Source organism: Pseudorasbora parva, chromosome 20 (assembly GCF_024679245.1).
Source record: "Pseudorasbora parva isolate DD20220531a chromosome 20, ASM2467924v1, whole genome shotgun sequence".
NCBI classification, from domain to species: Eukaryota; Metazoa; Chordata; class Actinopteri; order Cypriniformes; family Gobionidae; genus Pseudorasbora; species Pseudorasbora parva.
The window spans coordinates 17713729-17728808 of record NC_090191.1 but is presented as its reverse complement, the minus strand read 5'-3'; the positions used below and the strand labels follow the sequence as shown (position 1 = coordinate 17728808).

General features: G+C 36.6%; 1 protein-coding gene across 2 annotated transcripts in view; it reads left to right on the top strand.

Annotated features, from left to right (window-relative positions):
- zgc:171422 (uncharacterized protein LOC100001353 homolog) overlaps positions 1-14380 on the top strand; it is a 55197-nt gene extending 40817 nt beyond the window's left edge. For both annotated transcript variants that reach the window (XM_067427359.1, XM_067427358.1), the window contains 5 exons: positions 9764-9874; positions 9987-10107; positions 11297-11576; positions 12097-12149; positions 12244-14380. In XM_067427359.1, coding sequence (XP_067283460.1) covers positions 9764-9874; positions 9987-10107; positions 11297-11576; positions 12097-12149; positions 12244-13454 — 1776 coding nt within the window. In that variant the 3' untranslated portion in view covers positions 13455-14380. The remainder of the gene's footprint in view (positions 1-9763; positions 9875-9986; positions 10108-11296; positions 11577-12096; positions 12150-12243) is intronic.
- The last annotated feature ends 700 nt before the right edge of the window (positions 14381-15080 follow it).

Sequence of the window (15080 nt, the reverse complement as noted above, 5' to 3'; positions counted from 1 at the left end):
GCAAGCGTTGGGGATAATTTATTTGCAACATTTGCATCTGTCCAAACATGTTCATTGTCAGGCGGAACTGACGGTAACTGGGACTGCAGTTTGCAACGGAGGATGGCAAAAACGACAACTCTCATGGACACACGTCATGTTCAGGCTGTGCAAGGGACGTCTGAACTTTTCACATGTCAACAGTCATGGTTGAGGTTTATTATAATCGTATACCACAACAATTTATTTCAAAATCGTTCGTTTGTTCGGCCCATTTCAAGCAAGCTTCGCTCAGCATCTTAAACTGAAGAAAGGGGCAAGCTGTTTAAACAATTTCTGATTTAAATTGAAAGTTTCTTAGAGAGACCGCATTGTCTAGATGACGCAAGATGCAGTAGTAGAGGTGCAATTAATTGTTTTCAACAATAAACAAGTAAGCTGCATTTCAGCAATCTCCATTTGAGATGTTCTGCTTAGTGTCATTCAGCCTACATTTTAGACTTGTCTTTTGTCATCAACGATATTGCATGTTTAGCTTGCATGCATATGGTTGCCAGATTGGACATGTTTAGGTAAAACGCTGGATAGTATATGGGTTTCTTTTCACAGAAAAGCTCTGTTTGGGTGATTTAATTACTGCTATCTGGCAACCGCAAGCATGCAAGCTCTTTCTCGTGCGCAGATGATCTGAAAACACCAATAAACAAGTAGGCTGCATTTTATCTCCATTTGAGATTTGGTTAGTGTCATTCAGTCAGTCTGTGTTCTGTCAGGATGGTAAGGACTCACGAGCTGATTCGCTGAACAGCTGAACTGCTGTGAGATTTTGAAATAAGCCAATCAGAGCGGAGCTCAACATTAATATTCATGACTCTTCCAAATAAGGCAAAAACAGAGCATTACATCCTAGGGGCAATTTATAGGGTTGTAAATGGACCTGTAAAACTGTATCTGGACAATTTTTGCCCCTAAATAAGCCACATACCCTCTATGTAGATATCAGAGAACAATTTAACATATTGCTTCAAATCATTCTAGGGCACCTTTTAATACATTTCTTGAATATACGTCTTAATTACAGTAGGCCTATAGATGGTTATGATATTTGTGGCTGCACCGTTGTCCGTCATTACTAGGTTAAAATTACGCCACTGTCCTTATTAGGAGAAAATATATGGTGTTTTAACGACATAAGATCTCATTATTACGACATAATTGAGTGGAAAAATAGGCAATGCCACCACAACAGGTAACCTGTAAATGCGGAAAATCTGTTTCCATTGCACTTTTGTGAACATTTCCTTTTTCGAATTGCCTGAAAAACCACCTCATGAGAGCGTAAAAAGTTTTTTGCAATATATGGCCGTTTTGCGCGAAATTGCGTTTTGACAATTTGCAATTTCAATTTGCACAATTTAAAGGGTAATAATGCGGCTACTGTTTATCAAGTCATGTCACTTATTTATATAAAGCTTTATTGAATACATATTGTTTCGAAGCAGCTTTACAGGGATAAACAGAAACATAATGATTCAATAATGCAAACAGGGAATGATTCTGCTGTAAATCAGCTCTAAAAAGAAAAGTGTGTCATTGTTTATCTAAAGTCAGTTCTGTGTTGATCTTTCCACAGTTCTTGAACTGAACTGATTTATCAATTATGAAATGAGTTCAGTTTGTAGTCAGCAGCTCTGTAGAGAACTGATGTCATTGTCCATGTCATTGTCTCAGTTTAGTTCTCATCAAATATGTCGTACAGTCAAATTAGTAAACCATCAGCTGACAGAATGAAGAAAAAAAACTAGTGTAGTTAATTGGTTATAATTATCGATATCAACTGAACATTAAACATTTTATTGAGATTTAAAAAAAATAGTTTTGCCATGTCGCTCAGGCCTGATTTCAAGTCAAATTGTGAATTGGTATTATTCAGAATATTCATCCAGTTCCTTCTGCTTGAAGATTTGAATACATCAACACCTTCGTTAAAGGGTTAGTTCACTTCAAAATGAAAATGTCCTGATATTTTACTGACCCCCATCTCATCTATGGTGTTTGTCTTAATTTCTTTTCAAATGAAGAAAGAAAGACCCAAAGGTTTTTGAGGATAAGCACAAGATGAGCAATTTAGGTTAAAAAGTATTTCAAATAAAAAAAAATAAAAAAATTGGTTTGTTTTGAAAATTACATTGTTTCACTAGATAAGATTCTATTCCTCATCTGGGATCATACAGAGCCCTTTGAAACTTCACTGAGTTGGTCTTTAACCCCGTTGGTTACCATAGAAGTCCATTATGTGAAGGAAAAATCCTGGAATGTTTTCTTCAAACTTTTCGACTGAAAAAAGATATGAACATCTTGATTGAGGTGGTGATGTGTAAAATATCAGGAAATTTTTATTTTGAAGATAACTAATCCTTTATGTTAGCAACCCAAAAAACAGAATATTCCCCAAAAGTATGCCTTTCAGTTGTGCTGATTTGTGTAGAAATCAGCACAGAAATAAATGTTCAGAAACTGTGTATAAAATCAATTTAACCAATCTCGTCAACCTTAAATCAGCACTAGGTAACTTTTCAACCTTCATAATATATTTTCAAGACTCTGGTGATGATACATCAACTTACAGTAGGTTGAATGACACGTCTGCCATAGCCTGACGGGGTCTGTATCCTTTTTTTTATCATACTTTTACACTTCGGGTTTTGGGTAGTAACCTGAGAACAAAAAGAACTACAAAATTCGACTGCTTTACGGCATATACGTCACTTCCACCACCACCCTCACTTCCTTAAATTCAGACGTGCGAACCCAACTGTCGTTGGTTTATCGGATGTTATACTCGTGTCCGAAGCAGCACAGTAAAATAAGAAAGCAAAGGTTTTGTTGGAGGAAAGCAAAAAGAGGAAACGAAAAAGTGATCGGATTAAAGGCAGGACGAGGATCAACATTGGGCCAGCGTTTGCTCGTTGGCTTGAGCTGAAAAAGAGGTGCCTGACCGATGCTGACTTGGCTGTCATGCTTGCTATGGTTATTACCTACCACTCAAACATTGAATTGAAGTATCATATAGATTCTGTTAAACCGTAACCAATAGACTAGGCTACTATAATGGCACTGGCTTGTAAATGTGAGCATTGCGATCATTTGGCGTTTGAAAAAAATAAAACCCATGAAGTTATATTCATATGACATGCTGAAACATATGCCACTGTACCTGGGATGAAGACGCTTCACACGCGACGCAAGCAGAACAACTGCATGTGAACTCCTGTAGTGTTCAGAGTAGTGATGCATGGGTCGGCTATCATGGTTGTCATGTCAACAAATGCATGCATCCCCTGAAGTAATGATGACGGAGTTTACAACAATAGTAGAGGACAATATTTTTTTCCAACTGTAGGGGGACCCCGAGAGCAAAAGTTACCTAGTGCTGCTTTAAGAAGGTCACACAAATTTTGGAAACGTTGTGGATAAAACATTGTCTCTTTTGCACATCTTCTCTAATGCATCTTGATCAGGCCTCAATCCCCACACATGAAATATGCAATAAATGGTATATTTAAATGAGTAGCATTTTATCTGGAAAAATCGTGTTGTAGCACAAATGAGTCATTAATTGCACCTCTTGGAAAGTGGATTCTGTTAAATTAAATATCTCCCTTTGTAGTGGATTTTGAGCTTTGTAACTGTCTTTTTTATGCTCAAACAGCTACATTACAGACTAGCTAAAGTTGAAAAAGTGGAAAACTATAATAGGACCAGTGTTGGGGAAAGTTACTTTGAAAAGGGTTGCGTGTTACTCCCTTAAAAAATTAACTAATTGCGTTACTTACTTGTTTTTAGAAAAGTAACTAAGTAATGCGTTAAGTAATGCGTTGCATTACTTTTGCGTTACTTTTTTTCACCTGGGAAATGTGTATAACAAAAAAGTTCTATTTTTGAGCAAATGTAAAGACCCTTTCACACCAAAAGCCTCAGGTAGCGTTTACTTCGCCAGTAAAACCACAAAATCGAATGTAATTTTTGCGTATGGTTTAACTGAATCATTAAAGGCCATCAGCAAGTCATACATCGGTCAATGAAAGAATGCGAGGTTTGCATTTCACAGATTTTATTAATTTTGAGGAGTACTTAATTGTTTTTATTTTTGTGCAAATGAGATTAGTAAATGCATGCTCACATTTAGCTTAGAATTACAATAACCATATTTTACACACAACGACTCCATGCTTACAATTTTGGGTATTACATTATTGGGACAAGAAAGCTGTCAGTCAATAAATGGGAAAACACAGTTACTTGTGTTACTTGTGATATTTTGTTGTACATTTTAAAAGTAAAGCATTACTTAACTAGTTAAAAAAAGTAATCTGATTACATCACTTGAGTTACTTGTAATGAGTTACACCCTCAACACTGAATAGGACCCATTCAAAGTACACTGAACAAAACTATAAACGCAACACTTTTGTTCCCCCCCCCATTTTTCATGAGCTGAACTCAAAAATCTAAGACATGTACGCAAAAGGCCTATTTCTCTCAAATATTGCACACAAATCTGTCTAAATCTGTGTTATTGAGAACTTTTCCTTTGCAGAGATAAACATCACAACTTCATCCACCTTACAGGTGTGGCATTAGTGATCAACTGATATTGTTTTTTTAAAATTTTTTATTATCTATTATTTGCATGCTTGTGCGGATAACATATATATATACAGTCTTGTTCAAAATAATAGCAGTACAATGTGACTAACCAGAATAATCAAGGTTTTTAGTATATTTTTTATTGCTACGTGGCAAACAAGTTACCAGTAGGTTCAGTAGATTGTCAGAAAACAAACAAGACCCAGCATTCATGATATGCACGCTCTTAAGGCTGTGCAATTGGGCAATTAGTTGAAAGGGGTGTGTTCAAAAAAATAGCAGTGTGGCATTCAATCACTGAGGTCATCAATTTTGTGAAGAAACAGGTGTGAATCAGGTGGCCCCTATTTAAGGATGAAGCCAACACTTGTTGAACATGCATTTGAAAGCTGAGGAAAATGGGTCGTTCAAGACATTGTTCATTGTTAAAAAGTTGATTAGAGAGGGGAAAACCTATAAAGAGGTGCAAAAAATGATAGGCTGTTCAGCTAAAATGATCTCCAATGCCTTAAAATGGAGAGCATAACCAGAGAGACGTGGAAGAAAACGGAAGACAACCATCAAAATGGATAGAAGAATAACCAGAATGGCAAAGGCTCAGCCAATGATCAGCTCCAGGATGATCAAAGACAGTCTGGAGTTACCTGTAAGTACTGTGACAGTTAGAAGACGTCTGTGTGAAGCTAATCTATTTTCAAGAATCCCCCGCAAAGTCCCTCTGTTAAAAAAAAGGCATGTGCAGAAGAGGTTACAATTTGCCAAAGAGCACATCAACTGGCCTAAAGAGAAATGGAGGAACATTTTGTGGACTGATGAGAGTAAAATTGTTCTTTTTGGGTCCAAGGGCCACAGGCAGTTTGTGAGACGACCCCCAAACTCTGAATTCAAGCCACAGTACACAGTGAAGACAGTGAAGCATGGAGGTGCAAGCATCATGATATGGGCATGTTTCTCCTACTATGGTGTTGGGCCTATTTATCGCATACCAGGGATCATGGATCAGTTTGCATATGTTAAAATACTTGAAGAGGTCATGTTGCCCTATGCTGAAGAGGACATGCCCTTGAAACGGTTGTTTCAACAAGACAATGACCCAAAACACACTAGTAAACGGGCAAAGTCTTGGTTCCAAACCAACAAAATTAATGTTATGGAGTGGCCAGCCCAATCTCCAGACGTTAATCCAATTGAGAACTTGTGGGGTGATATCAAAAATGCTGTTTCTGAAGCAAAACCAAGAAATGTGAATGAATTGTGGAATGTTGTTAAAGAATCATGGAGTGGAATAACAGCTGAGAGGTGCCACAAGTTGGTTGACTCCATGCCACACAGATGTCAAGCAGTTTTAAAAAACTGTGGTCATACAACTAAATATTAGTTTAGTGATTCACAGGATTGCTAAATCCCAGAAAAAAAAAAATGTTTGTACAAAATAGTTTTGAGTTTGTACAGTCAAAGGTAGACACTGCTATTTTTTTGAACACACCCCTTTCAACTAATTGCCCAATTGCACAGCCTTAAGAGCGTGCATATCATGAATGCTGTGTCTTGTTTGTTTTCTGACAATCTACTGAACCTACTGGTAACTTGTTTGCCACGTAGCAATAAAAAATATACTAAAAACCTTGATTATTCTGGTTAGTCACATTGTACTGCTATTATTTTGAACAAGACTGTATATGTATATATATATATATATATATATGTATGTATGTATGTATGTATGTATGTATGTATGTATGTATGTATGTATGTATGTATGTATGTATGTATGTATGTATGTATGTATGTATGTATGTATGTATGTATGTATGTATGTATGTATATATATATATATATACACACAGAACCGATATTTATTTATTTGTGTTATTTCTGTTTTTTACACTTATAGCAACTGCAAAAAGTGAACTTTTTAAACACACTAATTTTTGCAATTTCACTCCAATAAATTGTTCTATATCAATAAATAATCTGAAAGTGATTTTTATTTTTTAAATATAGTGCAGTCTTTAACATTAATGCTGTTTCATGTTTTTATTTATAAATACAGCATATTAACAGGCAAAATACATTTACAAAGTCTAATGTTTTTAAATGGAGAACATGAATAAATGAGAGTTGAGTCTATCCACTAGTATAAATATAATCATTTATTTTAAACTATAGTTTTAAAAGGTTTGTGTTTAATAGACTAAAGAGTGAATATTCTCTGAAATATTCAAACATTGTCAGACAAATAAACAAAACCGCGACTATATCGGTACGTATCAAAAATATTAATGTTTGAGTCTGTCTAGATCATCTCTGCTTACATGTCTTGCGGGGATAGGCCTAATAATTCATTTTCACAGAGCTGTAATTATTTAGATGTTTATTAGCCTATATAAATGTTATATAGCAGACATTTATATAATTCAAGAAGTTTTAAACAAGTCTTGTTTGAAGTTACATACGGTGACTAGCCTATGCTGGAGGCTGGATCAACAACCGAGTGAACGGTTGAACATGACTGAGATGAGCATAAACAGAGTGAGAGAAATAAGTTTAAGGCGCTTTTATTTCAAACATGCTCTGATTCATGGCTGTTTAATTTAATTCATGTAAAGTTACCTCTTTATTGTGACATGACAGATTACCTGACTAACTCCTTGAGTTTGTCTCTATTTTTAGCGCAAAGTTTAAACTACATAACTACAGTGTCTCATAACATCTTAGTAATGCACACATGAGATATGCACAAATGTTATGTTAAATAGTTTATTAATTAAGGGATGCAGGTTATTTTATCTTTGAACACCATTGTTGACTCCTCTCCCCTCAGACGCACGCAGTCCTTTAATGGCGGGCCTGTACCCAATTCTCAAAAAGTCTGCAAATCCGATATTACAAAACCGGTACCCGATTATGGGAAAATGTTTAAATATCGGGAAATCGATATAGCGGTCGATCACTAGGCATAAGATACTGATTAAACGGCATGATTATTACACAGCGGAGCTTTAGGCTGGCCACAATAAAAAGCCACTCTAAAATCTGCAGTTTTATTTTGCAAGTTTTAGAGCGCGTGCAATTGGCATGTTTTGGACACAGGAGTGTCCACCAGAGCTGTTGTCTGTGAATTAAATGGGTTCATTCACCCAAAAATTAAAATTCTGTCATCATTAATTACTCAGTTTGTTCGACGCCCGTAAGACCTTTGTTCATCTTTGGAACACAAATGAAGATATTTTTGTTGAAATCCAATGGCTCAGAAAGGCTTCCATTGACACCGATGTCATTTCCTCTCTCAAGACCCATACAAAGTCCATCTCACTACAGTGGTTGTACAATAATTTTATGAAGTGACAAGAATTAGTTTTTGTGTCCAAAAAACAACAACAACGAAATGACAACTTATAAAGAGAAGGCCAATTTCAAAACACAGCTTCCTGCAGCTTCCTCGGAGCTTAATGAATCAGCATGTCAATTTGAATCGCGTTTCAAACTGCTAAAATCACTTTGGCAATCCGCATCGATACGCTGATTCATTAAGCTCTGAGGCTTCAGGAAGCTGTGTTTTGAAATCGACCATCTCTTTGTAACTTGTCATTTCGTTTTTTCGCACAAACTATTCCTGTCGCTTCATAAAATTATTGTGCAAACACTGTAATGAGCTGGACTTTGTAATGTGTTGTAACCCTTTTATGGGTCTTAACAGAGGAAATATGCTGTCTTCAAAGGCATTTTAGAGAATTTAGTAGTACATCAAACCGGCCTCACAACCACAGACCACATTTAAGCACACCAGCCCAGGAACTCCACATCCAGCATCTTCACCTCCAAAATCATCTGAGACCAGCCACCCGGACAGCTGCTGCAACAATCGGTTTGCATAATGGTCAAATGGTCAAACCATCTCAGGGAAGCTCATTTGCATGCTCGTCATCCTCGTCGGGGTCTCAAACTGATTGCAGTTTTGCACTGTAACCGGCTTGAGTGGGCAAATGCTCACATTTGATGGCTCTTAGGAGAGGTGTTCTCTTCATGGATGAATCCCAGTTTTGTACATCATGTTATGGACAACGAACACAGGTGCATTTTATTGATGGCATTTTGAATGCACAGAGATATGGTGACGAGATCCTGAGGCCCATTGTTGAACCATAAATCCTTGACCATTACCTCATGTTAAAGCACAACCCCATGTTGCAAGGAAGCTAAACACATCCCAGTTATTTCATGGCCAGCATACTCACCGGACATGTCACCCATTGAGGATGTTTTAGATGCTCTGGATCGGTGTACACAACAGCGTGTTCCAGTTTCTGCCAATATTCTGTAACTTCACACAGCCATTGAAGAGGAGTGGGCCAACATTCCACAGGCCACAATCAACAACCTGACCAACTCTATGTGAAGATGTTGCACTGCATGAGGCAAATGTTTGTCACATCAGTGGACTATCCTCACTGGATTCAATTTTGACTTCATGAGGACTTTATTACACTTTATAAATTAAATATACACTAATTCTTAAAGTGTTTTATTTTTACATTTTGATTATTCATTTTCTGTTTTTAAATAAACCTAATGTAGGTCTACCTGAAACCTAAAACTAAAAATGACACTTACGTTTGTAGGGTTGTTTTAGAAATTGTAGGTTCAAGCATGCTTTTCACAAAAAGAATGTAAAACACAAAAACATTGTCGCATATCGCATTAACACATTTTTTCTTCAATATCGTGCTGCCCTAGCGCCGTATGCTCGATATTTGTGCCATTAAAATATTTCATATAATAAACTTTCATTCTTACTGAAAAACCCCACTGTCTCCATCTCATGTTGTTTTAATGCAAGAACATTTAGGATAACTTGGGAATCTAATCCATGACATGGCATTGCTAGTTTATAATACGTGTAACTGTTTGTCAATGGGTGAATGCTTGTTCCCAGTATAAATAGCTTCATAGGATTCATTTAAGAGTTCTCTTGCACCTTTCATTTCAGAGTATTGTAAACATGTTCTAAAGACATTCAATATTCTTGATGTCCAGCCTATGCTATGAACTGCAGTGAAAGTTGCAATAAATGGTTGTTTTTCAGATAGGTTTGCATGAAGACTTCAGAATCATATATTTTTTTTAATTTCAGGAAGTATTTCCAGTTGAATATGGCCCTGACTTTGATAAAGCACTGCAAGTCCTTGTTGGCTTCTTCCTCTCCAGATTGGAGCAACTTCTGCCTGTACCAAACTTCAAACAGGTCTGATTCATGCTTATCATATGTGAATGATGCAGACCAGATACTTGTTATAAAGCATCTTTTTTGTGTTTTTATTTGTGTGAAATTAAATTTCCATTTTCTTTCATTTCAGCTTTCGTTGTTGCTCAGCTGTCACCCTGGAGAGCTAGATGAATGCGTGGACTCTGTTTGTAAAACACACAATTTGCTATCTTTGCTGCAAACAGATGTTTGTGGGACTTTGGAAAAAAATGGTAAAATGTAGTCCTTGAATATTAGTGTTATTCCATATGCTTTAGGTTGAACCTGGCTTGCTTGGTTAATCAGATATGCTAGAGACTTGTTTGACACAAACCTGAGATATCTGATACCACTAAGAATTCTGGTTTTCTGATTCTTTAACATGGCTGAATGAGTCATGCATGGGTCCTGCTTGGTAAACCGGCACCCGCCCTGCGCCTGCAGTACTTAACAGAACACCTGACACCCGACCAGTTATCCTACAGCAGCACTAATTTAATTTCATAACCGACCTGACCCGCTTGACATAAAGTTAGCTACCCCGAACCGCACTTGCATTAATTCTACTACATTGAATGTAATAAAATAAAATGTAACACAATGTAATGTACATGTAATGTAACACAAGCAATCAAACCAACATTAGGCATTCTGAACTGATGCATTTAAGAAAAATAAACGTGCGCAGCCCAACGTGGTAATAATTCACAGAACAAGCATGAGATTGCATCTGTTGTGTAAATAATACAAAACTTTTGCCTTCATCATGTAAACAGTCTGCCCATACAGGCTGTTTTGAACAAATGTGCATAAATCACACAACCGGCCATATAGATGCTTAGATATCTCTCTAAAAAAAAAAAAAAATGATATAGCCAAATTATGAGCCTTTATTATTATATAAAATAAAATATCGGGCTATTTTAGCTGGTTGACTCTGCATTTAAATGTGGGGTTTTCTCTCCTAGAACTCTGTAGTGTAGGCTTTGTTTTGATTTTCTTGGCATGAAAAATAAAACTTATTCAAATTGTGAAAGATTATATACAGCAAGTGAGTAAAGAGTGCTCCTTTTTTAATGACTAAAGCTGCCAATCACTTCTGTTTCAGCATGATTGCCTACAATGCAATGCTTAAAGCTTCAACTCGCATTAGAAACAGTCTTCAGTCTACACTGTGCGAACAAAAATTACCATGGGACTGTTTTTGCCAGACCTATCAGTGGGTACCGAATTGAGTTGAAATAGTCTTGGCTATTGAGAATAGCTATTGAAATAGTTTTGGCCATTGAGATGCACCAAAACGTATCTGACTAAACAAGTAAGCCCCTGATGAAGTTTAAGACCCTTCTATTACTAGAAAAATACAGTTTTTAAGCACAATTGATCAATAGCTAATTTTGTTTTCATATTTTTATTTTAAAGTTCTTCCACCAATAGTTGAGGATCGAATAGTTTCATCATTGTCACTGCCGCCTGTTGGCGACTCAGTCGCTATAAACCAGCACAATGATGATGGCAAGTTACTGCCTCTTGATTCTTCTAAAACCCTGCCAAACCAACACCATAGTATGGACAAGGAGACTGTGACAGGTGATCCAAATGTCCAGGATGTGCGATCTTACTCCAGCTGTGAATCATCAGAGTCCTCCAGAGACGGTGATGCAGAAAAGTTAACAAACTCAAATGCTGATCAATTACAACGGTATGTTACCATATTACTAGTACTAGGTGTGGGCAGGATGGTCAATTAATTATATAACAACCAACTAATCAATTATTTAAGTTAACTTGATTATACTTAAATATATATATATATATATATATATATATATATATATATATATATATATATATATATATATATATATATATATATATATATATATATATATATATATATATATATATATGTATATATTTAGCTTGAAGGAATGGTGCACAATTGTTTTTGTCCATACAGTGAAAGTTATTGGGGTCCAAGGTTTGGACTCAAATCAGCAATATGGCAATTTTGTACAATTAACACTGAAATTGTATTTGTTGATCACACTCAAATGAAATATTTTTTGATGTTGGTGCTAATGGTGGCATTAGGTGGCAATTTTCTCATATGCAATTTTGAGATGGTTCAGAGAATAAATCTTGTGCAAAAAATTCACAACATTCAGACTGTTGTCAAAATGTCTGCTTTGAGTAATATTTGAGTAATATTATTTTTGTAGGAGTACCTCAGAAGAGCCAAGCGTACCATCATCCACCAATGATGCTCATAGAGGTACAACCCTTCTGAATATCTGTCTGAATTCTCATTATACCTTTTTATCATCTTTAGATTGAATTATCTTTGTTTGTCCCATGTTTTCCTTTAGGTGATTTAATTTTTCAGACCGCTGCGCCTCTCCAGCGGCCTGCTCTTGACTCGCCTACTAAAGGCTTTCACTATGCAGGCAGGACGGTACACAAATGTCAGCAGTGCACAAAATACTTCATCTATCGCTCTGATCTTGTCAAGCACCAGGACATTCACACCCAGGCGGGGACACACGAATGTCTTCAGTGTGGGCAAGTTTTTGACGATTTGACACAGCTGACGTCGCACAGGAGCACCAGCTGCAATTCCAGAGTTTTTAAGTGCATCAAATGCACAGCTCACTTTAGATCCCTCAGAACCCTATACAGACACAACCGAGTGCACAAAGAGAAAACCACACACAAATGCCCTGAATGTGGACGGCTGTTCACAAGTCTGTCACGATTAGTCAGTCACCGACGAGCTCACAGAACTCCAACTGTTAAAAGGAACTACACCTGTAAACAATGCAATGAGACTTTTGGGTCGTATCGAGCCAGTTTAATCCACCAGAAGACTCATAAAGTAAAAGACGTCCGCCCATCTAAACCAGAACGGCAGCCAGGAAAGTGTCGTTTTTGTGATTTGACATTTAACGTTGATAGCGAATTAAGAAGCCATCTGAAGACACACGCAGAGTTCAGGCCATATATATGTGACCAGTGTGGAAAGTGCTTTTCAGCAAACAGCAGCCTGCTTGCCCACCTCTCAAACCACACGGGTGAGAAACCTCTCCTTTGTTCACAATGCGGAAAGCGGTTTTACAGCAAAATCCAATTAAAATCCCACATGAGATGTCATTCCGGCGAGCGGCCGCACATCTGTCCGTACTGCGAGAAGCAGTTTTCACTGTCTGGAAATTTGAAAATCCACATTAGAATTCACACTGGGGAGAAGCCATACGTTTGCCATCAGTGTGGAAAGGGTTTTGTCTCTGCCGGATGCCTGCAGGTACATCTGCGTTCTCATACGGGAGAGAAGCCATATCAGTGTAAAATCTGCAGCAAGAAATTTGTGGTTTCAAGTCACCTGACGGCACACATGTGCTTTCACACCGGAGAGCGTCCACACTGCTGCTTACAGTGTGGGAAACGATTTATCCGGCGTTATGACTTAAGCAAGCACATGTACACTCATATTGGGAAGAGGCCGTTCCCATGTCCTCTGTGCCCAAAGGCTTACACATGCCGTACACACTTGAACAGGCACATGAAGAGCCACAGTGTATGACTTAATCATTTTTTTTTCATCCTGAGTGCCTTGTGTGGAGTGAAAACAACTGTGATCTTTAAAGTAAAAGTTCAATCAAAAATGCAAATCATGTCATTATTTACTCACCCTCATGGCTAATGTCCATGCCCAAACCCGTTTACTGTTTTGTGTTTTCTGTGGAACACAAACATTTTAAAAAAAATCTTTACACAACTCTTTTTCAATTAACACATCATAGTTGACTACATGTTTCAAGCTCTAAAAAACAGTCAGGAGAGTATCATTATAGTCCATACAGCTTATGCATTCCATTCCATTTCTTAAGTCATATTATTTATTTCTGTGAGTTATGAATTGAAATTTAGGTTTTTTCAATGATAATATCCCTTTTCTTTGTTTTTGCTGTTTATTGCAGCCAGATCATTGAGTCATTTTGAGAACTAGAACCAGATCATCTGGTTAATGTAAAATAATTGTCTTAGAAAAAACAAATCAACAGCTTACTGAAAGTGAGAACTACCACTGAATAACAACTGAAGTTCCAATCTGTTACCCACACAAAACTTACAGACATAAGAGTGAGTAAATAAGTTGAGGTAAACTATCCCTTTTATTAAAATGTTTCAACTCTGTTTCCTGCCAATCGCTGTTGAACTGCAGTTGTTTCACTACAACAAAGTCATTTGGAGAACAGCTTCAATATTTTCTTGCATTACTAATGTAACAGTTTCGTGCCATGGATATTTTTGTTTGTTTGTAGAAATATAGGATTGGAGCCCACTATTAGTTTTTTCTTTTAGATTTAGGTTTTTCTAAGATATTTTTAAGATAGCATCATTCTCCATATGCAACTATTAATGTAACAGGCTGAATATTATAGCCTCATACTAAACTAAATAAATGTGTCGACAGCTTAAATTGGGAATTAAAAATCTCAAAATATTGTTAATGGTGCCGTGTCATTCTTAAATGCATTTAAAACCAAGATATTTGACCAATTTCTATTTGCATATACAAGTTATTCAAGGTAGCAGTGATGTACAATTAATTCAAAAATAGACATTTTTAAATGCAGAAAAATGAAGAATCCAATGAGAGGAAAAGAAGCTGAAGCAAACAGGCCATTATGAAATTTTTACATTTGTTAATCTGTTGAATGGACATTTCATTGTTTTTCATTCATTTTAATTCATTTTCAAAAAACTTAACTTAAGGGAACACGTTTATCAATAACTACAACTAAAGATGTTTTTAAAAAGGTATGTGAACTCGGAGAACAAAACAGCATCCGACTTTGTTTTTATCCCTTCTCTGCATATCATAGTGACTATCACTCAATTAAGCAAGCACATGTACACTCATATTGGGAAGAGGCCGTTCATCCTCTGTGCCCAAAGGCTTACACATGCCGTACACACTTGAACAGGCACATGAAGAGCCACAGTGTATGACTTAATCATTTTTTTTTCATCCTGAGTGCCTTGTGTGGAGTGAAAACAACTGTGATCTTTAAAGTAAAAGTTCAATCAAAAATGCAAATCATGTCATTATTCAAAAAACTTAAGGGAACACGTTTATCAATAACTACAACTAAAGATGTTCCTTAAATAGTAGGCTATTGTAAATTAACAGCTAGTTGTCTAA